The 27,435-nt window shown below is 52.9% G+C and overlaps 2 protein-coding genes across 5 annotated transcripts in view; one reads left to right on the top strand and one right to left on the bottom strand.

Moving 5' to 3' along the window:
- Positions 1-15,567, bottom strand: part of SEPTIN8 (septin 8) — a 32,314-nt gene extending 16,747 nt beyond the window's left edge. For all 4 annotated transcript variants that reach the window (XM_025154866.3, XM_015294031.4, XM_025154867.3 and 1 more), the window contains exons 1-2: positions 15,482-15,567; positions 1,806-1,920 (exon numbers count right to left, since the gene is read on the bottom strand). In XM_025154866.3, the coding sequence (XP_025010634.1) occupies positions 1,806-1,920; positions 15,482-15,511 (145 nt within the window). In that variant the 5' untranslated portion in view covers positions 15,512-15,567. The remainder of the gene's footprint in view (positions 1-1,805; positions 1,921-15,481) is intronic.
- A 7,416-nt stretch (positions 15,568-22,983) lies between these two features.
- On the top strand, positions 22,984-26,273 carry SOWAHA (sosondowah ankyrin repeat domain family member A). Its single transcript, XM_015294072.4, has one exon. It carries the CDS (start codon positions 23,150-23,152, stop codon positions 24,485-24,487), a length of 1,338 nt encoding a protein of 445 aa, XP_015149558.2. The 5' UTR covers positions 22,984-23,149; the 3' UTR covers positions 24,488-26,273.
- Positions 26,274-27,435: the final 1,162 nt, after the last annotated feature.

Genomic DNA, 27,435 nt, shown 5'->3' on the forward strand with positions numbered 1-27,435 from the left:
CTGCCAGGTGAAATCTGGGCCCTGTCAGATGATAAAGTTTAGAGACAATGTGGATTGGGGCACCCAGGGAAAAGCATGCCGCACATTCAAACCAGAAGGCAGAGGCATGTGTGCATACTGATTTTATCACACAGCCTGCAAGTCCGAGGCAGAAAAACAGCCTTTTTTGGTGGGAAGCTAGCTGAAGAAACACATCAGGGAGCAGCAGGTGGAAGTCTTCTTTGTTTTGAGCACAAAGGAAGCTCCACACGAGCAGTCAGTGAGATCTGCCTTGCTACATTCAGGCTGTCCAGCACAGTGCCATTCTGCACAGATGTGTCACAGACAGCACATCTCTGCTTGGTGACACCTGTGCAGCAAACAGCATCAGCTGAACTGGAGGAAATAACAACACAGGTATGGGAGGCCATGCATACAGATAACCTCAGCAGGACTACAGCTGTGTGTGGAGCAGGAGGTGCTGCTCTGCTCAGAAGAGCTCTGGCTGCACAAGGAGATGTTGCAACCCAGCCCAGAGATGGCGTCTGCAACTCAGCTGGTTTCACCTCATGTGACTTCTGATTACTGGAGTTTCTCCTTATAGTTTCTCTTTCTTTCAAGGCCAATCTGTTGCCTCATGATTCTTTACGCCAGACCAGCCAAGGAGTTGAACAAAGAACAAAGCTTAGCAGAAAATATGATGAAAACAATACCAAAAATGCTACATAAGAGTCTGCAACACAAAAGCCAAAGTGTGACATTGCTATCAGAGGCCGTGCTCCACGGTGAATTTTCACTACACACTTCAGCAGAGCACGGTACTGGAAGACCAAAGGAGAGTGTCTTCATCTTTCCAACAGCAGACACATTTCTGCAGGGTTGAACCTCTGAGATGCACAGGGGAGAGCTTTTGGAGGCAAATGGGGCTGACTGAGAAACTCAGTAGGGATGGAGAAGTTCTTGAAGAAGTAGGGGCCAGATGAGCAGAAGATTCCCATCTGTAGGCTCCCATTCCAGCAGCCACTGAAGGACACCTGGGATGCATCACAAACTCAGCTCCAACCCAGAGTATTTGGCTCATGGCTGTCTGTGAACCAGAAGGGCTTTGAAGTGCTGCTCCAGGTAAATGTATGAGACTGATCTTTTCCAGACTGACCCACAAAGGGCCCTATTTAAACTCCTCATTCACAAAACACAGCTCTATTGGCCAGGAGAGCACAGGCAAATCCCCAAGGAAACAGCCCTCTGTGCCCTACTTGCTCTGCAGGCAGCCCGCCGGGCTGCACCTTGGGCACACACAGCCACTACTTCTACTCCCTCTCTCTCTGGACTCCTAGGAAGGCTCTCATCATTGGAAGCAGTTCATTTCTAGCACTCTAGCCAGCATGACCTGATAAATCACAAAAATATCAAAACTAAAAAAAAACATGAGCATAATGAGGTTATTTTTAAGTCTACCTCTTGCACCTGCTCACAGTCCTCAAGATATACTTGTGTGTATATATATACACACACACTTAACAATCTACAAAAACCATTCCCCCCATCCCTTTCCTAGCACAGAGATGGTCACATTTCAAGCCCTTTGATTCACTCAACCCCAAGCAGGAGGGTGAGGAGGATGGGTGTTATCTTGTAGGGAGGGGTGGAACGTTGTTTGGTTGCTCTTTTTGTGGGAAATGGGTTGTTGTTCTTTCAAAGCCAGGCATCTCTGACGTGCTCAAGGTCATAGCTGGGGCTGTTTCCCAGCAGGACTCACAGGGAAACACAGTCCCAACCCCACCACCATCCATTCCACCCCCGTCTGCTTGCAGGACTGTGCTCACCCACACAGAGGATGTTGAAGCTGAAGCCCTGTGTGACAGACTTGCTGACCAGCTGATCCGGGAGACTGTCAAAGCCAACATGGCCCCCAAGGGAAAGGTTCCTCTTTTCTTCATTCTGGGAGGGAGAAAACAGACAAATGAGCAGAGCTGCAGAGAAGCAGTGGGGCAGAGAGCTGAGAAGCAGCCTCCTCCTGGGGCACTGCAGAGCCGCTGCTCAGAGCCCAGCACTGCCACAACACCTTGGGTTTGGTGAGCCTCATCTCAAACCCTCTGACAGCCAACAGCAGAAAAAAGACAGACAGACATCAGTCCTAATGGGGAACTGCCTCAGAGAGAACTAAACTACAGGCTACAAAGCAAGGAAACTCTAACATGAATTCCAACTGTGTGCAGCTGGGAAAGGTTAACGAAGGAAAACCCATTATGTGCGTTTTATCCCTCCTTTTTCCTCCTCCATTTTATTTTCTCAACTCCTCCAGCACTGAATCCAGGCAGATAAGCTCTGTGTTCTCCCCAAGCACTCGATCTGTTTCCCTTGCTATGCCATGAGCAGCATGGTTTTGTTTGCTCACGCTTCCAGCCCGGTCAGGATGAGGAACCCTCTCGCTTTACCATCTGTGACCACGCAGTTTCCACTGTTTCTCTGCAGTTCCCGTTCCTGCCTCCCCCATACACACGTTGTTCTTCCTTCTGTCTCCTCCCTCCCCCGGAGCAGGACAGAGTTGGTCACCTGTACAGGAAGTGCTGCTTAGAAACAAAGGCAATAAATGTCCACGGATCGTCTGGCAGAGTCCAAGATTCCTCCGCAGCAAAGCCAAAGATGGCCCACGTGCAAAGCACTACAGAACTAAACCAGTTCTGCTTTCAACATCACTGCACTGTGCTGGGCACCATGGGGGCTGTGGAGCAAACCCACCCCAGGTGACACAGGAGGGTTCTGGGGGTGGGTTGTGCGCCTGCTGCATGGAAAGGCAGAGCAGGTCCAGAAGAGAGGAGCTAACAGAAGGTCCTTCCATTCCTAACGGCTAACGGGAGAGTTCAGATATGCAGAAATATTTCACTACGTTGCCAACCTTCTGCCCAACTAAATAACAGTGTCTGAACGCAGTGACCGTGCCACTATCTGCAGCTCTAAGCACTCTTCTCCTTCCCTAAAGAAGCAAAGATACGCGCTTCAGGGCGTGACTCATCCATTCTCGGTTTCTTTGGTATATAGGTCTGTTTGTTCTCAGTCATCAGCACTCGGTGAAAGATGGGGATGGAAGAAGCATCCATCCCCCACACCTCAGCCTTAACAGCCCAGCACCACATCCAGGAGGCTGCAGAGTGCCCGGAGAAGAGGCTGAACCCACCCTGAATGAATTCAAGCAGTGACTCGATGAGCCTCGTGCATCTCTCTGCTCTGCAACATGATTTCTTTAAAACAAACAACACAAACAACCCACAGTAAACCACAAACCTTTCAACTGCATCTCGACTCAAAGCCTCCTTCAGTGCCGCCTTTGGGAGAACAAAGCAACATTCTCCGTTTTGTAAAATACATCATTTATATCACAAGGACTGCTTGCAAACAACTGAAGCAGCGGCTACACCTCGCCTTCCAACTCTCTGCTGCCCACTGGTTTGCCACCAGCTCACTGTGACTCGGGGCAGTGCTCCCCTTAGGCTCCCTGGGCAGAACCGCAGAGGACAGCAGTTGGGCTCCTGCAATCTGTGCTGTTTCATCCCACTGGGATCGATGGTGCTCTCTAACCAAGCAGAAACAGCCATCGTTTCAACCCTTCCTGTGGGACAGGCTGCACCAATTAAGGCTCCAAGGTGGCCAATCGTTTAGGCAAATGCTAAGTGAATTAAAAAGGGCTCCATAGACGCAGAAACCTGCAGGTTGTGCTTCCTTCCATTCATCTGTCAGAGTGCAGCGACAACAAAGCTCCAACCAACAGCTGTGCAGGAGGGCTGGTGACCACACGGTGAGCCCCCAGCTTGTGGGAGGGACACCAGGCCATGCCCAGTGAGGCAGCTGCAGGAACTGGGGGCAGACGTGCTGGGAAGAGGCTCCAAGATATTTCTTCCCTTTCAAGGACACAGTCCTGGTGCAGCATAAGAACCCCCAGACCCAGCAGTGGTAGAGCTGGGGGTCCCTTCAGGTCTCACCTACCCTTCCAGCCCTGCTCTGCCCGGCCACCCTACGTGGTGCCAAACTCCAGCTGCCATCACCGCAATGCTCTGACAAGCAAGAGAAAGCATTCCCTCAAAGTCACTGAGCTTTGTTCCTTTTTGGTTTAGATAATAAACAAACCAAGCAAACAGAAAGCACAAAGCAGAAGCCTGGGATGGTGCTTTGGAAAGGAAATAAATGGAGCTGCCGATGGCTACGATTGGGCTCAGAGGAGGTTTCCAGGCAACAGGCAGCACCGCTGCTTGGGTTTAAAATAGGCTCCACCGAGGAGAGGAGACACTGAGAACTCAGTCGTGCTTCAAACAGAGAGAAGAATGTATCTGTGCAGGGCTGTCCCCTCCACTGGTCAGCAGTTGGTTACAGTACAAAAATACTCTTACCCCAAACTGCTCATCATCTCCCAGCATCCCCAAGCCAACGGGCCAAACTTCGGGGAAGTATTTTTGTCTGTGACCTTGAAGTACACAGTTTGCTTTTACTTCTGGAAGCAGTGATAATAACCTGGATGGGGTCCAAAATGCTGCCGATTCCAAAGCACAGAAACCATTGGCTCTATGCACAGAGTGCTCAGCTCCATCCCAGCTCCCGGGCAGCCCTGCTGTTGGCACAGCAACAACTGCTGCAATGTAGTCAGTAAGAGCAGGGGAAAACAGTAATGATAATAGTAAATAAAGGTTCTCTTCATTTTATTTTTCCCTTCCAATCCATCAACTACAGGAGTCTGACAGCCTGAGGAATGCAAGCCATTGCCTTGAGAAGTCCAACTCCTTTGCAGCATTCAGGGCACTCATCTGTGGAGAGCAGCACCCACTGCTGCTCCTTCTGCTCCTGCAGCACACCCTTCACAACACACAGTGAGGCCCACATTCACAGCCTGGAGAGACCACTGCACTGCTGCTCACCGTGTGGGAGACCCCTCCCCGGGCTGCCAAGAGCTGAGAGGCAGCCGAGCATCCCTGAGGCCCACATGCTCATTTTGCACCGTGGTGCTAAAGGGCTCACGATGGCTCTGAGCATGGATTGCCAAAGCAGCCCTGACCAAACTTCAAATCACAGCACTTGGAGCCTGCTGTACAGCACCAGGCACGCCTGGCTCTGCTGGAGAACCCATGACAGCACGCTGGCCCACTCCTGCAGCTGCACCAGGGAACTGAAAGCAACATTTCAAACCCACATTGGCTTCCTAAGCCTGTCCATAGCACAGTCCCACAGCAGGAACAAGGCAGCTGGCCACAAACCACTTCCTTGGAAGATAATGTCATTTGCTCTCTTATTGCAAGGGAGACGGAAAAGGCAGTGGAGAAACACAATCAGAGACCAAGTTATCTGATTCTAAATCTGGGTCCCTATACTACAGTACCCACGTGCTAATTAGAAGAAACAGGGATTAAGGAAACATGAGGAAAAGAAGCACAAGGCACAGCAACAACCAACGTGCCTACAATACTTTAAAAATAGAAAACAAAAAAACAATTGTGGCTTTCCTGCTTCCAGTCTCTTCTTGCTTCACCTCCCAGTTTGCATCAGTTTCAATCTGCATCATTACATGATCCAACGGCTGCTCTCAGAAGTGGATTCTGCCTGTGCAACCCACGGGGATGTCACCAGCGAGCTCAGCCTTCCATGCACTGCCCTTGTCCTCCGAGCTGTCCTGCTGGGAGCAGTATGAACTGACTGGGATGGGGTAATAAAAGACCATTCTGACACCAGTTGTTTAAAAAATGAAATGCATGGATAGAGTGGTATCATTCTTCAATCGATCTTAACACGAAATGCTCTTCGGTGACACACGGTTGTGTTCTCTGCTTGAGACAACACCGACCGCCTCACTGCTGCAGACACAGCAGCGTATGGGCAATGTGTGAACTGCTCTGTAAAACCAAGAGTGAAACCCCTCCCCAAAAAAATCACACTGCTGCTTCTCAGCCAAACCATGACCTGAGTGCAGAGTCCTGCCTTCAGGCTGGGACAGATGAGGTAACACAGCACTTTCCTGTGCCGACGGTGCCTTTGTCCCTTTCCAAGGCCCAAGTAAACACAAGAAAGATAAACAGCTGACATCTTCCAAGGCGAAGCAGCAAGGGCCTTTCCTCTTCTTGTAAGCAACACAGGCTGCCACCCAAACGATGAGCTCCAGCCCAGGGACAGCCAGAGAGCAGCTCACCAGAGCCGCAGCCATTGGGGGAACGTTTCATGTCCCAGGAGCTCACAGCCAGCAGGATCTCACGTTCCTCTCCCCTTGAGCTTTTTCCATTCACATTTTGCCCATGTGTGTACTTTCAAATCAACAAGAGGCAACAATCTCTGCACGTTATTTTCCATAGTGCTTCAATCCCCACTTCAGGGGGCACCTGTTCATCAGCTCCTCCAGCCAGGTTGACATCTGGAACTTAAATAACCCCAAATCCTGCAGGACCCCTCAGCATGGCTTCCCTCCAACCCAGGCACAGCCAGGCATCCCTGCCCCCTCCTGCCAGCTCTGCAGCACTGGAAATAGCCGTGGGCAGACGGGAGTCATGGAGCAGCACGCCAGGCACCCTGCAATTTACAATCAAATCAAAATGCAAAGAGAAAGCAGTGCTAGCAGACAGATTGCAGCTCCCCGATGGGAATGACTCAGATCAGAGAGAGGAAGAGCAGGGATGCAGCAGTCAGAGCTGCAGGATCCCACCCTGCACCCAGCACAGCTGGGGACTGCTGGTAGGCACAGTGCAATGCCTTTGATTCCCTGCCTCCCAGTCCACAATCCACAACAGGGCGTGAAACACAGGGATAAATACAAATACCAGTGGAGTTTATGAAATGCTCTTCCCTTGTTTCCTCAGTAGAAATGCATGGAACCAGGAAATTATCCAGCTGTGATGCAGGGAGCCTCAGTTACAGCTGAGCTGAGGAAGGGCAGAGGGAGACGTGGCTGCTTATCAAACCCACATGGCTGCTGGCCCCACACTCTGCCACGCCGGCACCTGGGCGCCATGGGCCCCAGCAGCGCTGCAGAGCAGGGCCAGATGGTAATGCTGAGGGGCCTCCCCGAGACACACCTCACTGCAAGGTCCTGCTCAGACACACTGCTGCTCTATCCCCATTTCACAAGGAAACTGAGTCACGGAGCACTTAAGCACCTGCCTCGAGACTTGTGGGCAAACAACGTCAGATGCCAAATTCAGCTGCTGTGTCCCAGCAGGCACTCCCTGGGACGTGGCCCAGTTTCTGGATCAGTGCTGACAGCGATGACAAATCAGGTTTTCTGAAGCTCCCCCTCATCTCTGGACACTCCCAACAAAAGCCACTTGACATCTGCAAGGCACCAGCAGCCAGCACACACTCGGGCAGGACAGACTCAAGTTTTCAGGACAAAAATGTTCCTCTTGCCAAGCTCCAGGACGCTGGGTCTGGGCAGAGGGCTCAGGTAGGTCTCCTGTAGTGCTGGGGATGGAAGGAAGCACACTTCCAGCTGGGGCTGATCGTGGGAGACCTCAGCATCACTTCAGCTAAAGTCCTTGCACAGAAATGCCACCTAATCTCAAGCAGATTTGCCGAGTGCAAGCACATACTCAAGCCTGAACATTCTCAGTTAATCTTAAGCATGTGCTTAAAATTCCAGATCCTTACCACTTTGTAAGAAGCTGGAGGGGGGGGGGAGCTGGGGAAAGAAAAACAGTGAGAGACCTTTAAATGTGGGGTTTATGCCGATTTACCGCTCCTCTCAGAGCAGCTGTCTGCTTCACTTTCTCTGCTACCCCTCACTGATCCATTCTGCTGGTCAGACAGGATGCAGCTCAGACAGTGAGAGCCGTGTCTTTGCAGGGAAGGCAGAAGTTTTTTCCTTGCTGTGGCATGGCAGCCCTAAGAGCTGTCAACTGCAATGCTGTGATGCCCAGCACTATAGCAACAACTGGGACAACCCTGGTGGCCCTCACTTCTACCTCTTTTCCATCACACTGCATGCTGGACCACACCTGAGCCACCCCTCCCTGGATGCAGTGTTGCAGCCGGACACCTCCAGCTGCTGCAGGCTTCCCACTGCACGCCCCCAGCCCACGCCGCAGTCTCCCCCAGTGAAAATCTCACACTGGAGAAAAAAAACCAACCAACAGTTGCCAGATCCCCTTTAAACCGCTCTGCAAAGAATGCCAGGAATTTTCCCAGACACTCCAGCCTTTATTCACACTCCTCCCAGCTGTGCTCCAGGCAGGCAAAACTTTAGAGGAGAAGCAGTGATGGAGTCACCACCAAGATGTGTCAAACAGAAATGAAAGCTGCTCAGCATCACAGAGACAGAAGACACAAAACTGAGCTTCTCCCCTTCAGGGCTGAAGGTTACATTGCCTGAAGTGATGCTTTTCTTGAATGGTTTTGGTCCCATTCTTAAGAGGTAGATCCAAAAAACCAAAGAGCAGTGGGGGCATGGAGAGCAGCCATACTTGGCATCATGGAAAAGCAACACAAAGAGAAATTCCCACAAATGAAGTACAACAGCAAAGCATGGTGGTGCTTCACAGCACTCCGTGTCCCCGCAGCTCCCAGGGAAGCAGGCGAGCTCTGCACAGCACTGGGCAGGTAACTGCCTGCTGCTCAGTGCAGCAGCCAACAGCTGAGCTGCAGCACAGCCTCACAGCCTTCCTTCCTCCGAGAGGTAAAATAAGAATCCCACACATCTCTAACAGAATCAAACGAGCTGGCACGGGCCAAAACCATCACTCTGTGCTGACTTCCAGAGCTGAGTCTGAAGGGAGCGCAGCGCTTCTCATCTTCCTTACACAACACATACTGAGATGATACATTCCCAACCTGTGAATGCAACATCAGCCTTAATTTTCTGCAAACAAACGGGCGGCTTCTGGCTCTAACTTCCCTCAGAGCTTTTCCTGCTAAAAACGAAATTCCACACGTTTCCTTTCCATAATCTGTTCTTTCATCATTTCCCCCAGACTGCTGTGAAGTCTTACTAATTAATTGCAAGGTCTTTCTTAATTAAGAGAGGATTAACACACGTTTTGTCCCTATCACTTAAGTCCTGGATGGGAGTTTACAATGAAGCAAAACAGGATTTGCCGGGCATTATGTACACAATGCTTTGCAAACATGAATGCTGCCCGGAGAACGAGGAAAATCAGTTATAACAGTGACGACTGTGGGACCAAAAATGAGAGACATTTCCTCCAAAATGACCTTAAAGGATGAGAAAGTTCAGCTTTTCAGCAGCCCGAGAATTCCATCCCCCAAGAGCTATTCAAAACCAAGAAAGCGGAGTCCAGAACACAAACACAGCTTTCCCTTCACTCTGTTTACAAAGAAGCCCATGGCAGACAAACAAGCACAGCCAACCTCCCCCAGCCCAAGGCTATTCACCCACAGTGTGCTCAGCCTTCCAATGCAATGGAACTGCTCAGTCAACCAAAGCCAGCAGAACACTGAGCTCACCCCTTAACCAGTATGGGACCTTCCCAAGCTCACCCCAGGCAGCAGATGCACTCTCAGCTCCCACTCGCCCATCTGAGCCCTCCCTTTCTTCTGACAAGGATGAGACATCCCTCCTGGTCCCAGCTGGGCACACGCAAACAGATGCGGAACGATGGAAAGAAATGGAGCCTACCTGGAAGGGGCAGCACGGGAAGGGGTTGGGGCTGTTTAAAAGATGCGCTAACAAGGAAAGAAGGATCTGGATCCCCACCGTGTAATTACCCAGCCATGCTGGATATCGGCCACCAAAACTATTTGTTTTAGTTACCACTTAAAATAAACACGTCCGATTCCCACATACGTTTCCAGAACATACTGCCCAATTGCAGTAAAAACGATTCCTTATATTGTTAGACAAGGGAACAGAGATATTCTGGTGGGAACCCAGGAGTTCTGAGCATCACTGCATACTTTTTTCCAGCTGCCTCATGCAGTCATCCTTACAGCATCTCTACCAGCAGTCCCCCCCACCCCAGATAGGGCTCTTCGTGGTACTGCCTAGAAGAGGAGTTTCACAAATATGGCCACCAGCTGAACCAGTCATCACCATAATGAGCTGACTGCCAGATACCCCATTAACACGTGCCTCCAGAAGGCATCAGAGCATATTAGCACAGAATGCCTTTAATTGGAAGGCTCAACAATGGAAAAATAAAGTGAAATGTATAGCAAAGGATAAGCTGAAAGGACTCTGGTGTCTCTGAAATGACAGCACAAACCTGTACCCACCACCACGGGCCAGAACAGATAGGGAAGGAGAGAGCTCCTGGGAGGCCCAGCTCTGGCAGCCCTTCCTCAGGCAATGCTCTTACCGTGACAGAGCTGATCAGCAGCTTCAAATCAGATTAGGATCCACGGCCCAAAGCAGCTCGCTGTGAGCAGGGTATGGACAAAGGACCAGAGATGCCTCTCCGGCCCAAGCAGCTCTGTGCCCGCAGCAATGCACACTGCTTAGCACAGCACAGCTGGGCAGCCCTATGTGCCACTGCACAGTAGTTTGATTTCCAGCACGAGTCCTGGGAACACTGTTTGCACCAACCTCCAGCTCCAGGCATGCCCGTGCAGCCCACTGCAGGCAGGCAGATCTCCTCCTGCAGAGCTCTGGGCCACGTGGAAGCCAAGGGCTGCATCCTGCCCCCAGTTACAGCAGGAACCGGCCGGAATGCTCCTTGCCCGGGGAGAGCTCTGCAGACATTCCCTGCGTGTTTCCCTGCACACGTCATGCAGAGGTGGCACGGCTCAGCACAGCACCTTATGCTGCGGCCAGGAGAATGGAACAGCCCAGAGAGCTCAGCAGAAATACAGCACGGGCTGCAGCCCTGCAGCTCCCTGCCATCATCTGGTTTTGAAACTGCACGAAGCAGAGAGAGCAACAGCGTTCAATTTCTGGCCCTGAGGCAGGGTGCTCCATGGGAACCTCTCTCCAGCTGTTTGACATCTCTGGAATTTCACGTGTGTGGGAGACGGACGCTTTTTGGCTTCACAAAGGAATCTGGACATCTAAATGCAGCGGTGTCCCCAAAGCCACAATCCCACGCTCTGCCCGCAGGCTGGAGGTGATGACTGGGGATGAAGCACACAGCTCCCCCTGCCACAGCCGTCTGGATGCTGTCATACCATTCCAGAGCTGACCCCCAGCCTCGATCCACCTCTGCACATAGAGGTCCCACACAGGAGGTGAGGCTCTGGGAGGGAAGCCTGAGCTGGCCAGGACCGAGGAGAAGCCCCAGACTTTGGGATTCTTCTTCTCACTTCAGCTGCTCTGAGAGCTGAATGGAGTTCACCTATCCATCCACTGCCTTGACATCTGCAATACTTGAATATCTGAATGGCAAGCTTCAGGTATAAACCCAGAGCTCACGGTGTGCATACATGTGAAGAAGGTGAGGAACAGGAAGGCTGTGTGTGTGTGTGTACACAGCCCCCTGCGCCCCCATCAAAACTGAGCATGGGATGGGGTAATATTTCTAAAGACTGAAACTAATCCAAAACAAGCAGGGCACCCCTCCTGCCCACAGCCCCAACGTGCCCAGGACACGTTCCAGATACACAGCCCCACCTGCACCCCTCCCATTGCCTCCCCCTCATTGCACAACCCAGGAGAGGCCAGTTCAGCATCGTGGCATTTCTTCCCCTCCCAACCTCCGAGCCAGAGGAGCACGAGGAGGAGGAAGACGAGCACAGCAGCAGCTCCTGCAGATATCTGAGGGCACCGTGCAGGCCGGGACAGCAGGGGCACCCGGAGACGGGGCTGCATCTCTCACCGCAGCTGGTGACAGCGCTGGCATTCTCCTACAGAAGACAGCATTTAGGGAGCTTTTGGCCTTCCAGCAACGCTGGGGACGGGCTGACAGCTGCCACCACAGCACTGACAGCGAGTCCTGATGCTGAAAGAGTTATTCTTCAGGCTTCATTTGTTTTGCCGACGCAGAGGGCACACTCGGCTCCAGCATTTGCCAGCTCACGTCCTTCCACCCACCGCCTCGGCGCTCGCTGTGATTACGAGCGGGTAAGAGCAGCTCCGGAGCTCCCACGCAGAACAACATGTTGCATCTCTTTTGCAAGAGGAAGAGATGCTCTGGATTCACCAACAGCACCGCAGAGGGGAAGGAAAACATACAGAAATCTTTTTCCGGGCAACATTTGTTCCCAGCACATATATTCCAAGGAAGTGTTTAACTGCAGCGGACTGTGGTCTGGTTCATTGGTCCTGCGGTTGAAACAGTCAGAGCTGGCTTCCTGCACGAGGACAGGCAATCCTCCCCAGGAGGGACTGCAGGAGAGGAGAGGCAGCTACCAATCTGTCCGCTCCCGCGGCACAGCACTTCCCACCCTCCTTCCCAAAGCAGCAGAATGGCTGCCAGGGCACAGAGGGACGGGGGCTGCTCCCACTGCGCTGCTTCCTGGGGCACATCGTTAGCAGCTCCGAGAAAAATCTGTCGCTTCTGTTCAGCGCTGCATGGGGGACCACCTGAATGAATTCTTCCAAACGAGAACTCATCATCAAGCTTAAAAAAAAAAAAAAAAAGCACACACCCACAGAACACAACCCAGGAAATTTAACCCTGGAACGTCCAAACAGTGGCTCTGACTGGGCAAAAAACAAGGTGGGGGGAAGGGAGGGATGTCCGAGTCCAAGCAAACCCCAATTTCCATTGTAATTGAGTGATGGAAACATCTTCCTCGAGCATTCAATTGTAAGCCTATGTTTAGGATCAGCTGTCATTTGGCCTCTGGCAACTGCACTGCCATAGCCACAGCACACAGAGCTGTCCTCAGCCCACTCCTTCCATGGGCAAAGCTACATAACGCTGACCCTCACATGAAGGAGGCTTCAGCCATGCAGGCAGTACAGGAAAACATGAGGTTACAGAAAACAGCAGCAGCAATGCATGGAGTTTATCACAACCCAGGCAGCTATGGCAGGAACAGGCACAGTGCAGAGGTTCCCCATGGAAAGCAGTGGTTCTTCTGACAAGACCTTCTAAGAAGCACCCATCTGTAGTAAGGTTACCAATAAGAGTTCAGCCATCAGCTGCCCACATGAAGGAACAACTCAGGGCCGCACGAAGAACACTGTCCTGTGGCACAGCTCACACACAGAGTGCACACATCCAGAACTCTCTTCACTGAGTGAAGATGTCCACAGAGCCCTTCTCCACACTCAGAGCCACAGTGGGCACACAAAGCGATCAGCTGTGACGCTTCCACAGCTTACAGTGTAATGCTAAGTCCTTATTCTCAGCCCAAAGTGAACGCTGAGTGCATCTGCCCCTCCTCACATACGCGCAGTTCAGTCTCAAGCCCAAGGAACATCCTTTGCACCTCCGTGAGATGCTTAATTCAGACCCCAGAGAGACAGCATTCCAGGAGGCTGAAGGGTTTTGCTTGAAAAAAGAGAAAGTAACACATTTGGTGGTTGCAAAAGCTCCACTAAAGCGAAGCCGTCTACCAGCCTGGGTCTCACATCTCATCCCATTTACTCTCCCACGCATCTCCAGTTGCTTCTCCCTCACTTCTCCTTCCAGTTTTGCCAGCTTCCTCCATAGCTTCTGGATCTCCCTGCTGCATTTCAAGCACATTCTGCCTTCTGTTCTCCATACCTTTGCTAACACTGCCAGCGTCCACTCCAGCACCGCCGCATGGCAGTGAATGGTCCTGAATGGGGAAGCTCTGATGATGAAGCATTTCACAACTGACCCAAACTCCCATATACAGAGCCCAGATTACATAACGTCATTACTTTCTGTTCAAAGTGAGCTGTTAGCGAATCTGAGTGTGGCTGAGACGACATCCCCAGCTACTCATCAGCTTTCGTTCTGCTGCAGCAGTCCCGTACTGCACAGCAGGTGCTCAGCACTGTGCCTGCAGCCCAGGTCCCCAGCACAGCAGTGGTGTGGCACATTCCCAGGGCAGCCCAGCCAACCTCTCACAAAGGCAGCACTGACAAAAACAAAGGCACGACATTCACAAAAACAAAGGCTGACTTGAGCACGGCTGGTGTGATCCTGCTGTTCAGAGCCCAGCTTCCTTTCTTTTGCTTTTGTTGGGCATTTCCAACAGCAGCACTTCAAGGGAACTGTATTGTGCTGGGGGCAGAGGCACTCAGGAGGACTGTGCAACGGGAGCTTTCAGCACACATTATCCAAACCTAAGGGTCACTGCATTCCAGGAGGTCAGTGTCAGCTGGACAGTTAAAAATAGCCTCACCAGCAGGAGTTACTGTTTAAAAAGCCTCTGGAGGAGGTTTTGATGTACATTGTTTCCCCCCGCAGATACAAACAGCTGGTGAAAATAAATACCGTCACTTCTTGTCGGCAGTAGCAAACCATTCCCATTCAAAATTACACACAGGAAACCGAGGCACAGAGTAACACAGAAAGCTCTGAAGACCACTGAGCAAACAACGGGAACACCTCCACGGGAGGTGCCCACGACTCTGCTGGGGGAGCAGCGGCAGAGCCACAACGTGCGCTGAGGATGGAGGGAGCAGAACGGGCAGGGCAGCACTCAGCCCTGCGTCACACCGAGAGGAGATGCTGCTCACCCAGCGTGCTGTGCCACAGCCCTGGCTCCGGACCAGCGAGCCCAAAGGCAAAGAGCAGCCGAGGAACCCACGGGCTGCAGGACCCCCCCTCCTCCCAGCCCATCTTTGCTCCCGTACGCAGTCAGCAGATTTTCCCCTAATGGAGTTGGGCGCTGAATTCACGATGCAGTTCAGCCATCTCACTCTGCTCCAGTGGGAGCCAAGAGCATCTGGGAACTTTTATTTAAGAAGAAAAAAAAAAAGCGACAGCACACGGATGTAAGCACACCGAGCACCGAAGTACCCGCACCGAAGACTCCTAAATTAAATTGGCTCCCTCCCAGGCTCGGCAGCATTTAGGGCTCTGTAACACCTAAGAGAAGCCGAGCAGCACCAGCTGGCACAGCGAGGCGGCCTTACGTGTATTTATACACCGAACCAACGCAGCTCCGCTCCGCTGCTCCGCGCACTGCCGCCCGGGCTCTGCACCAACCGCCCTCCCCGGAGCTCAGCAGCATTCCCTGCCTTACACAGCAGCCCACAACGCGCTGTTCGCGGTGCGAGTTTCAGGTCAGCTCTGCTCTGCAAATTCAATCCTGAGATGGAAACTTCGGGGCCGGGAGGAACGCAGCAGTTGGAGACTGTTGGCAAGCAGCAGCTACAGAGGGAAGGGCGGCAGGGCCGTGCCCGGGCAGCACGCCGGCGATCCGGGAACCGCCGCTGCTCCCACTGATTTAGCAGCATCACGCTCAGAAGTCCTCACTTTGGAGCTCCGCTATTTCACGCGGCACAGAGATTTTACAGCTATACGCTCTCCAAGAGGCACGGCCGGGCTGCGGAGCTCATACAGCCTTCCCGCAGCAAGCTCAGCCCCGCACAGCCCGCCGCGCCGATGCGAGCAGCCCGCGTCCCACCGCCGTTACACAACGCCGGGCAGCGCTCCTCGCCCCGCCGGCACCGAGGACCCCGGAGCCGCCGCCGCCCCCCCCAGCCCGCCCCGCTCCTCACCGAGAAGCGCTCCAGGTCGGTGGCGGCCATGGCCGGAGCTGAGCGCGGCGCGGGGCTCTGCCCGCCCCGAGTGGCTGCGGCTGAATGGATCCAATATGGCCACTTCCTGGAAACTCCCCTCCGCCGGCACCGGTCGAGGGGCGGGGAGGGGCGGGAGCGGCCGTCGCGCCGTCACGGTCCCCTCCCGGGGGCGGCCGCTGCGCTCAGGGCCGGGGGTGCCCCGCGCTGCCGCCTGCGGTGCGCTGCGGGAGGTCCGGGCGGTGCGCTCCGTTCCGCTCCGCTCCGCTGGGGACACCGCGCGGGGCGCAGCCCGGAGCTACGAGAGCTCCGCCGTTACCGCAGTGATGCCCCGCGTGCCGCCGGGTCCCCGCGCTGCAACGACAGCGGACGCCCACCGTGGCGACGGCGGGTTGCGTGCGGTCTGGGATGGGTGCGAAGCAGCGTGCCGAGGGCTCGTTGCCGTCGCGCTGCCCGCCGCTTACAGCGAGCTGAAGTTGGGGAGCGCTCCCTTCCAGCACGAAGCACGCGGCCGGCCCCGTCCCAGCGCCTCACCTCTGCAGCGCTCTAGCAGCTGTTAGCTCGGAGCGGAGGTTTGCTTGCTTTGTGGTGCCCTCTGCTGCAGTGTTCGTACCGGGAGGAGCTGCTCAGAGCCAGCGGCTCGCTGTCACACCGCCGGTCACCACACCGGACCTGCATCCCTGTCGTGCAGCACGCCTCTGCTTTCCCCACTCTACATCGGTTTAGACCCGATGTCATCGTTTTTTCCTCCTCGTTCCCTATTGGAGCAATGCGTGCCTCCAAATGGAACGTGAGACTGAGCAAAGAGTGCAAAAGCACTGCTGAGGAGCACATTGAGGCCCCCAGGCAGGTCAGGTCTGCTTACAACTTGCTACACATGAGGGTCGGTGAAAAGCTGCTGTCTGAACAAAAAGGCAGCAGTTCCGGTGAGCACAGCAGGAATCCCTTCAGTACCTTTGGACACACACTCAGACCTCTTTTCTAAGCGTTCATTACCAACCTCAGCCCTAACTGGTGCTGCTCAGGAGTGAGGAGGAACGAGCAGTCAGAGTGAACCCCCAGGAGGAAGAGGAAGGCACGCTCTGCAGCACAGGGGGAAGTGGGGGGTGAAGCGTGCAGCCACCCCTCAAGGAGCAGACCAGGCAGAGTTTACCTGGGGTGGTTCTGTCTGCAGGACTCATCGTTATCAACTCAGGGGCTCCTACACCACCACAGCCTGAGCCCCAGCGTCCTGCACAAAGGAAGGCCTCACATAGAATCGTTACTTAATTACAATAATGTAGTTGTAAAGCTCCAGTTATTAGGAAGCAATGAAGAACCTTGCTTTGCCTTTTAAAAAGGTTTGCCACTTTTCAACCTCCTGATAACAGAAAGCAAAAGGGAGACAGCCAGTGTGTCAGTTCCTTTATATTCATCATCCATAAAAGCACAGCCCCTGGAGTGCCCTAAAGCACATTCAAAGACAACCAGACCTCAAGCAACCAAATTAAAGCAGAACTTACACTTCATTATAATACTCTATGACCCGCACTCTGTATTAACTTCCATATTCTCCCTTACCAGCTATTTGTGATCTTCCCAAAGGTCTCTTGCTCCCACCACAATATAAATAAATGAGACTGCACTGTCCTAGCAGGCATGGAGTTGCTGCATTACAGCAGTGCAAGATGGTGTGTTACACCCCAACATCTTCCCAACTCACCCCAGCTCTCCTGGGGACCCACCTGAATCACACTGCACGGCTCTGCTCATCCCAGAAGGTAACTGGGCTGTCCTGGAGGAATAAAAGAGGATATGAAAATTAGGCATAGATTAATGAATGGAGGAGGCAAAGGTCATTGAGTGCTCGTGCTCAGAGGACTGGAGATCAGGAAGCAGGTTATATTTGCCATTGAAACAATTTCAAGGCATTTTCTGAGGAGCTGTTGTCTGCTTTTTGAAATGCCATCAATCCAGTGCAGTTAAGAAGAGTCTTCCTGTCCTTCCTGAGTGATGTACCTACAACTGACTGAGTTCGTGCGTTTGTTCTGGCTGAAGACAGGCTGCCAAAGCATTGTATTTCTCTAAAAAGGGCCTTGCTGACCACCATCCCTTAATTTATTTTCTCTGGACTCCAAAAAAGACAAAAAAGGGGGAAAAAAAAATGGATCTTGCAGTCACAAACACAGCTCTTGGTTTGTGCTGCCTTGTGCTGGAGCTGCCAAGGATAGCAAAGCTGTGCTGCTCACTTAGTCCTGCCAAAGGAGATGTTTGTCCACACAGGCTCTCGCTTTGCCATCTCGTTGCTGTGGCAGTTCCCAAAGGTTCTGCAGTTCTCCCCAAGTCCTTTAGGAAAAAGAAAAAAGCCCCAATCTGGTATTAATGGTATTTCTGGTATTTGGATGCAACTGGAATTGCTTGTATACAGAGATGAGTTTTTCAGCATTACAAAGAAGCAAAGATTAACAGATGTTGATGTTTAAAAACTACTCCTTTATATATTACAAGCAATCTTTGCAGTCCTGATTTAGGACAACACAATGCTCTTGCTTGACACTTGCTTAAATCCCATTATGCCAGGTGCATTGAGTTCCATTCATTAAGAGCCCTTTTCCCTGACCCTGAGGAGGCTCACACCGGGTGATCCACAACAGCTGCTGGTATCACTGAGCCTCAGGTCAGATGCAAAGATCCACTGCATAAAGGAAATTCCACGACATGAAGGAAACTCCAAGGCATTGCAGTAGAGCACGGGCAGTGCTGATGCTTGGCTCTGGCTTTCAGCTGTGCTGCTGAGACCTGCAGTGCCATCGCTCCTCCCATCTTTGCCCATTAGCAGTGCTGCCAGTGTGGGGCATGGCATAAAGGTGAGCACAGTGTAAAGGCTCACAGTTATTTCAGGTGCAAAAGAACAGGTTCAAGAGGAGAAAATTGGATTTGGTGGCTCCTTTAACTGCTAAGGCACCCGTTGTTATGCAAATCATTCCTAATGACTCAGGAAAATAATTTTATTGCAGTGGAGCTGGATGCTCCTGCAAGGATTCTATGTTTGGAGGAGTATTTGTACCTGCTAAATACATGGTGAGTTTAGGTCGGGGTCTGGATGCTCTATGGGCAGAGCAGGTTATCTGAAGCCCAGGCTGGATGTGGCTCTGGGTAGCCTGGTCTGGTAGTTGGTGACCCTGCTCATTGTAGGGGGGTTGAAACCGGATGATCTTTGAGGTCCTTTTCAACCCAGGCCATTCTATAGGCACGCACAACCCCAGCACCCCTCTGTCCTGGGGAGGAAACGGCTTCCTGAGGGTGGCTGTTCTGTCAGGGCTGCAGAAAATCCTTGGTCCTCCAACCCAGGTGGTGCAGATAAACAAAACCCTCTCACATTCTGCAGCGCAGGCCAGAGGAAGCAGCCTCTTGGTGACTGTTTATTTCATGCAGTACTTCCCCCTGGGGAGCGTTAGAAGTCACATGGCTTCAGGTAGTTTTTAGCAGTACAGCCAAGAACCTCACTGAACTTTCCTTGGTTACACTGACAACATATGGGACTTAGAAGGCTTTCCTCCAGAAGTGCCATCTTCCTCAGCTGGAAGTGGAGTCAGTGGGAGTTGTGGTCCTTTTTCCAAGTGGTCCCAGCAGTGTGGCTGGGATGGCTGGAAACAGACCCTGGATTTTCCTGCTTCCTGGCACCAAAGGGCAGCACTCCCACACTGCACCTCATGCCAGGTCTGCATCGCTCTGCCAGAATGACAGTGCAGGTCTGCATTGCTTCTGGCAGAACCCACCGAGTTGATGGACACCAACTGAAAAATGGGATGCTAGGGGGAGGTTGTACCAACATCTGTGTGGAACAAGCAGTGTTTCATAACCACAAACTCCGAGACACGTGGATAGCTGCATCCGAATGGCTGAGATCCTGGAGATACAGCTGAACCTTGCTGCATTTTATCTGCAAACAGCCCTCACCCCCACCCCTTGCCAGGCTTTCGCTCGTTTGTTTATCCACTGAAGGTTACTGCATTTCTCCATGGAACAAAGGAGGAGCTGTTTCCCCCTCACAATGCACGCTCTTTGTTTCACATGAAAATATCAACAATGAAATGGAGAAATGGTGAGCGTTGTCATTCTGCTTGTTCTGGGAAGCGTGACTTCATCTCAAGGAAAGTCAGCCCTCCTGAAGGTAGGAATGGCAGCCAGTGCAGCCAAACCTCACCTTCCTGCAAAGCAGCAGAGCCACATCCAACTGCAGCTGTCCCCACACACCCCCCATTCCTTCCTCCTTTGCTTCCCCCACTTCATGCACTTCACCTTCCTGGTGGGAAGGAGCAGGACATGAGATGCTGTCTCCTTCAGCTCTGAATGCCAACAGACATTCCTTTGCTGCGTGCAGTGCTTTATCTCCCAGTTTACTTCCTGGGTTTGTGCGGCGTGAATAATTTTGGCCATGATGAGGCCGTTGCCTTCCTCACCTGTGGGGTGGCAGAGCGCTCAGCCTCTCAGTGCATGTTACTACGTTGCAATGCCATAGTTTCAAAGTTGGTGACATCTCTTCACAGGAAAGACAACACTTCTTAATTGAAATCAGAGGTGCTCTTGGGGCTCATGGCACAGAAGCAGTGAGCTGCAGTACTGGTGTTTAAAAAAGTAGCAGTAAATGGAATGAATCGTGGGTTTCTGTACGTTGTTTTTGTCCCAGCCAGTAAATCAGAAATACTGAGACATGTAACAGTTGGCTTGAAATCTCCCAGGAGCAGCCCACGGAGCTCCCTAAATAGCCTCACACAAAATATCTGCTTCATAGGTTATTGGTGACACAAAAAAAGCAACAGAACTTCTCATGTTTTTTAAGGCTGGAAGTTCCAGATGATGGGTAAGCAATGCCCATAATGCTCTGGGCTCGTTTATTATCTGTGTTAATAACACTCATTCAAACAGCTTAAATTCTGCTGCACAGTGTGACCTGCGTATGCCCAGCGCAGAGTAAAGCAGGCGGAGCTCACTGGGATCTGGTCCTGTTGTGCTGAGCACTCAGCCTGGAAGATGAGCAACCCAAAGCCATCAGCAGATAAAGGGAAACACTGGCGAAGAGGATACACACAGCACTGCACTCTGGAGTTGACATGGAGTATTACCCAGCTTGTTCTCTATTGCAGAAAGTCCGGGACCGACGTGATACCCACCGACTGTGATGGCACGCAGCAACACAGCTCAGGCTGCACACAAAGAATGAATGGGACAGGTGGTTGGACATGGACAATACCTGGGGAAAGAGCTCCTTGCAACACAGCAGTTAGATGAAAGCAACCATCTCTCACTTGGCACGGCGTGAGGAGCACTTGTCAGCATCCTTTTCCTCTTCGGCAGCCTCCTGGGGATGGGCTTCTCACTTTGTGGCCATGTGAAATGCCAGCTCCTGCCACGGGGAACAGCTTCTGTAATACCCCTCTCCTTGGGGACCCCCGAGAGGTGATGGTACAGTCAGCAATAGGAGCTTGGCTGGGGTGGGGAGAAAGCAGTGGGATCTGACAGCACCCCTGGCTCTCAGAGGATACCCGGGTGCAGGGGGCACACAGCACCCCGTGCAACCACCCCCAGGAACACTGTTGGAGAGGCACAGTCACAGCTGTCAGCCCTGGGACATACACTGTCGTGCTGGAGCCAATTCCAGCAGTGGGATCCACTTCTCCCCCAGCATTTGTTAAGGAAATGCTTTATAGAAAAAAGCCTATCCTTTGGAACTGTTTTCTCCCCTCCTCTCGTTCATTGTCAGGTATGAAGTATACTCCTAGTGCATAGCTGGAGGTTTGCAATGCCAACATCAGGGACTGCTGAGATTCTCTTATGCCTGCAATAGTTTCCAGTAAGGAGGAGAAATTAACATTGAAATCAAGGCATAGCAATTCATTTTTGGATGCTTACTCATTATTAGCTCTCTGCAGTAGGCAAGGCAGATCTGCAGGGATGCCATAAGCTGGAAGGCATTGCTAACACGCTGAAACCCCACACACGAGCAGCTCCCTCAGCAGAGGGTGAGGTTACTGTACAGCCACATCTGAAGGCAGTAATGAGAGGTGTGCGATGCCCATAGAAACACTGAATTGCTATGAGCAGCATAAAGGCTGCATGCTATTATGTGAAAGAACACTAAAGCAGCAAAATGATGTTGAGGAGCTGGCTCAGTGCCAGCTTGTGAGCAAGAGATAAAACAGCTTTTCAGAGATCTGCACAATGATGGAGCCGGGAGGGGAAAGGCTGCCAAGGGAAGGACTGAGCAATCCCTTCCACCACCACAAATGGGTGCGGAGAGGCAGAAAGGAGAGAGGTGTGCTGCGTGGAGGCTGCTGCGCCTTGAGCTGCCTTCAAATGGAGACTGGGGCACAGGCTGATTCCATTTCAGTCAAGCTCTGAGGCAGTGAGAACAAAAGCCTGTTTTCTGTTTTTCTCATCCATCCGCACACAGACAGCTACTTTTATCTGTCTTTGTGCTGCACTGACTCTGCTTGCTTTGTGTTCTCTCTCTTGCTGTTTTCCTAGACAAACTGTTCAGTCACTCAGGAGTCAATTCACTGATCTCAATTGCAACACTCAGCAGAGGAGAAAACAAGTTTGTGGCTGAGTGTTGTCCCTGCAGCGGGGCTCCCAACCTCCTCCTCCTGGGGAAGGGCGTTCCTCTGAGGCTTCTTTCTTCTGTAGAGCTGAGAACAATAATTACATTAAGAGAAGTGCTTAAGCAGAAGTAATTGATATGGCAGCACAGTCAGACAGTTCTTTGTATGAAAAGAGAACATCTCTCCTCTCTCACATGCGCGCGAATAGGCGCAGGGATGCTGTAAAGGTTTCATCACTGATACAGATATACATGTTGTAGTAGGTACTGTGTAGCCAAAAGATAAACACGCAGCATAGGTACACTCACACACATAGCGGCACATACTACAGAATGTATTTCAGAGTGCTGAGCCATCCACCCATCCTTTCGCTCCCATTCGGGCCAGGTGCTGTCATGAAGCCACAGACAGGCACTGCTCTGCAACCGCTGCCCAACAGCCAACGCCGAACCCCAAACCACCGTTTCACAGAGCTGGAGGCGGAAGCAGCCGATGGAGAGTTTGGTGCAAGACTCGAGCGCACCTCCCCCGTCCGCCAGGCTGCAACACAACAGACTCAGCGGGACACACGGCTGCGCTTTGCTGCTGCGCGGAGGTGACGTCTGTCACATCCTGGGGGGGCACAGACGGGAGGTACACACTGCTTCCCCGAGCAGCAGAGACTCCTTTCTCCCCCACCCCCCAGCTAAACGCACGGCTCCAGAAACTCTGCGGTTAAATACTCCAGCAAACAGAAGTTGGCCCCGAGAGCCCGGCTGCCGGTTCCCACCCGCCCTCGGGGGGGAGGAGAGCGGCGGAGGGAGCCGGGCCGTCACCTGCCCCTCACCCCGCACCTGCCCGGGGAGCGCCCGCGACGCAGCACCGCCCCGCGGGGAGGAGAAAGGAGAGAGGCGCGGCCGGACCGCCCCGCTCCGCTCCGCTCCCATCGACGGAGGCGGCGGCGCGGGCGGATCCGTCACCTCCTCGGGAGCGGCCCGCAGGTGCGCTCTGCCCGCCGGTCCCGGCAGCTCCGCCTCGGGGGGTTCGGGCGGCGGAGCGCTGCGGCGGCGGCCCCACCTGTGGCTGCGGGATGGCGGAGCTCCCCCTCAGCCCCGCCGCCGTGCTGGGCTTCCTGCGGGAGCGCGGCGGGTGGGCGAGCAACGCAGAGCTGGTGGGTGCCTTCCGGCCGCTGCTGGAGGCCGGCGGGGACGCTCCGGAGCGGGCGGAGCGGCGGGAGCGCTTCAAGGAGGCGGTGAACGCCGTGGCGGTGGTGAAGGAGCGGCAGGGCACCAAGTTCGTCGTGCTGCGGAGGCACCTGCGGCCCGGCCCGCCCCCGGAACAGCGCGGGGATGGAGGTTCCGAGCCCCCATCCGAAGGGCGGCTGTCCCCGCCGCCCCCCGAGGAGCTGCCGTCGCCTCGGGCCGTGTCGGAGCTCCGCGGGATCTTCCAGGCTGGAGGCGGCGGGGTGCCGCTGCCCGCCGGCGGGGCCAATGCCCGCAGAGAGCCGCTCCCCAAGCCCTGCATGCTGCCGGTGCGCTGCGTGCCGACCCCGACTGCCCCCAACTCCGCTACGGCCCGGGGGCCGTTCGAGGAGCCGGAGACCACTCCATCGCCCTTACCCGAGGAGGAGGACGGCGGGTGCCACTCACCCAGCCTGCGCCGGGCCCCCAAGAACCACCGGGCCAGCGAGGAGCTGACGGAAGTGCCGCTGGAGGAGGCTGAGCACCGCTGGCTGCTGATGGTGGCAGAAGGGCAGTGGTCCCAGCAGCTCCACGGGCTGCTGTTGGGTGACGCCAGCCTGGCGGCCCGGAGGGACTTCATCTCGGGCTTCACCGCCCTGCACTGGGCTGCTAAGAATGGCAACTGTGACATGGTGAGGAACATCATCGATGTAGCAGAGAAGGAAGGGGCCCACGTCAATGTGGATGCCAGGTCGCATGGCGGCTACACGGCTCTGCACCTCGCCGCCATGCATGGCAGGGACACTGTCATCTCCATGCTGGTCCACAGCTACCATGCCAAGATCGACCTGAGGGACTACAGCGGGAAGAAGCCACACCAATACTTGAAAGATGGGACCTCTGTGGCAGTCAGGCGCTTACTGGGAGACCCCACAATCCAACACTCCACAGGACACACGGTGCCCATCAAGAAGAGCACCAAGATCGCTGCGTCCATCCTGAGCTCCACCAGCACTTTCCTGGGGGTCATATCCGATGACATGGCTTTCTACGATCTCACCAAAGGTTTGAGGAAGCCTTCGTCCTTGAACAAGCTGCTGACTGCTACCACAGGCCCCAGGAGGAAGCCGAAAACCAGAGGGGGATTCCCTTCGTACTGCTCGCTCTCCGAGGTGGTGGAGGAGGAGGAGCACGAGGAGGCTGTTGTGAAGCGCAGGCCAGTTTCTGAGCTGTTCTTTGGCCATTAGGCTCTGCCTTCCTGGGGTCAGGATCGTTCAGTAGCATGACCGGGGGAGCTTGGTTTTCTCTTACAGAAGTAAATTGGATTTCTTCTCCCTGTGTCTTTCTTCTGGGAAGTTTAACTGAATGGGTGATGGGGTCTGGCTCCACAGGTCTCTGGATGAAGCCCAGCTCTCAGAAGCCTGAGGAGAGGGAGCTGCCCTATGAGCACTGCAGTGCCATAGATACCAGCACACCAATGAAGGCCACAAACAACACTTCATGGCTGAAAAGTTGGAACAACCTTTCTGTGTGTAGACAGCCTATAAATGCTTAAGGTACAGCTTCTCGTTCTGTGCTCCTCAGCTGAAGAGCTGCATGTTTTACACTGTGAACAGCACACTGGTAGCTGGCTGCTTTAACGTGGCTTGTTCTACAGCAGGCTGAAATTATTAGGAGAAAGATGCATAGTTTTCTATGATGATTCTGATTGTTTTGGTAACAGAAGAGGAATATTTCTATTTTAAAATTTGCATTTAGTTTTTTTCAAAACAATTTCTCAGTATCAGAAATACTAATACACGTCTTCACTGTTGCCCAAAGCATTTTCCTTGACGAGGTTAAAAAGCAAAAAGGAAAGAACCCAACCCAACACTTGTTGCTCTGTCTCCACCATCTGTCTACCTCAGCTGGAAGCTCAGTTTGCATTTCTCCTTGTGTTCCCTTCCCAGAGGACTTTGCCCAGGTGGTACCGACTGTGCCTCGATACTGCGAGCATTTGGCTGTAGTTCAATCACTTCATCTGAATGAACACATTTCTGATATGGGATGGTATAATAAAGTGAAGCGAGGAAGTGGGAATCGGATCCTGCAGGGTATCTGAGCAGCAGTGAGGCTGCTACGGCAGATTCTTTTATTTAAAATCTGAGTTTTGGTTTTGAGCTATTTGGAAAGAGTATTTATTTAAAAAACAGGCTTTGTGCTGTTGGGTGTTTCATGGCAGAATGTGTGCACGGCCTCTGAAAGCAGCGTGTATCTCAACAGCATGAGTTGTTGATCTAAGACTCCCTTTACTTTTGCTTCTGTATTATAGACGTAGCTGTTTTTCCTGAGTAGATCTGTATGCACTGCTTACTGCTGCTGTGCTGCTTGGAGCTACGTTTGCAGTGAGATTGTTTTTAAAATTACTCATATAAAGCTGCCTTGAAATGAGGAGGCAGAGCTAAGAGCAGCAGCTGCCTGCTGTGCTTCTGTGCTCACAACACAACCGCAGAGCTGTGTGATCAGAGGTGACAGCAGCTCTGCGCGTGCTCTGCTCTCAGCCCCACTCAGGTGTTTTGGTTTCCCTGCAACACTTGTTTGCATGCCTCGCCTTTTTTTTCCAAGCCGGCGACTTCAGGAATGTGTCTTTCAGCCTTGAATTAAGCTCAGTGCCGTAGGACCACATTGAAGGTGACTCCATCTCCTTCGTGCCCCTGCCCCGATGTGCTGCTGCCTGCAGGAGGGGCTGAGCTGCTGCTCTCACAGACAGGGATTCATTTTTTGTCACTCTGCTTCTGTGTCGAACTAATTAACTCATTAAGAGAATGTTAATGATCGAGCACCTTGTGACTTATCCATCTAGAGATGGTTTAAAAACAATAATAATGATCCTATTTGCTCCGTATCTGTTGGTGTGACTGCTGACCAGCGTGGTCATTTGAAGCCTTGATTTGTGTTTCAGCGTTGGCTCTTGGGGCTGCAGGAAAATGTCTGTCGCTCCATTCTGATGCTTTAGTGACATTAAACGCTTTTTTTTTGCTGTAGCTCTTGAAACCACTGAGGCATTTGTGTTACTGCTGGCAGAGCTGGGGCTGCCTGGGGACAGCATGCTGTGGCCGTTGGGAAATGGCTCTGGTTTGACTCAGTCTTATGTGGAAGTTTGTCCACTAGTTGTGCCTGCGCCCCTGCCTGTACCTCCTCTTATCGCACTGCTGAACTTTCAGTGCTTTGGTGTAAATCCAACCTGCAGCAGAAGCAAGGCACGAGGATGGAGCGTTTCCTGTTTAAAAAGCCAACAAGCCCTACAGCTTCACTGTGGCTGCACCATGAGGAAAGCAGGGGCTGTGCTTCAAAGCAAAACCAAGAAGTCACAGCTGAGATAACTGACTTCACTGCAGCACGTGCCACCCAGGAAGCTCTGCAGTACCCTTTGCTGGGAGGTGCTGCAGTTAGCTGGTGCTGTACCCAAAGCCCCGGCCCTGCAGTGTGCCTGGCCGAGGTTGCGACACACGGAGCTCACAGGGCTGGGTGCTCCGGCACCTCTGTGCCACGACACAGCTCACTCCTCACTGACAGAGGGGGGAAGGGGCGGTGTTTGGGCAGGCTGTGATGAGTACACGTGGCGCTGTAGGACTTCAGGTGCAAACAAATCCTCGGAAGCACTGAGAACGCACGGCTGCAATTTGACAAATACAGATATTAGGTTCAGCTTGCAGTAAAACCAGTCCTTCAGCTTCTCTGGGTCTTGGTTTTGTATGTTGCTGTTTACACAGGAGGGGACATGGTACAGAATTCTCACCAGCTCATGGGGTAGTTTCGTGGCAGAGACTGAGGTTAATGCTGCTGTGTGAATCCATCAGCTGAATAGATTCTCCTTGCGTTCTGCTGTTTCAAGCCCAAATCCAGATGAAGGCAGTAGGACTTTTGCACAGGTGAATGGCAGCTGTGAAGCTTAACCACCAGCAGCAGGCCAGCCTGGTGAGCAGCCTTCTGTACCATCGCAACGGAGCGTCTGGCCCTGTTTTACCAAGGAGAATTTAAAGATTTCAGCTTCTTCACAAGACTGAGGTCCAGCAGAAGAGCAGCTCAGTCACTGCAGACCCAAAGGGAGCAGAGGGCCCAGGGGACAGCCCCGCCGAGCTCCCATCGCACTGTCCTTCTGCTCTGCGTGCTTCCACTGTGCCCTACATTCCTTGGATGCATTCACCTCCTGATT

This window comes from Gallus gallus, chromosome 13 (assembly GCF_016699485.2).
Source record: "Gallus gallus isolate bGalGal1 chromosome 13, bGalGal1.mat.broiler.GRCg7b, whole genome shotgun sequence".
Lineage (NCBI taxonomy): Eukaryota > Metazoa > Chordata > Aves > Galliformes > Phasianidae > Gallus > Gallus gallus.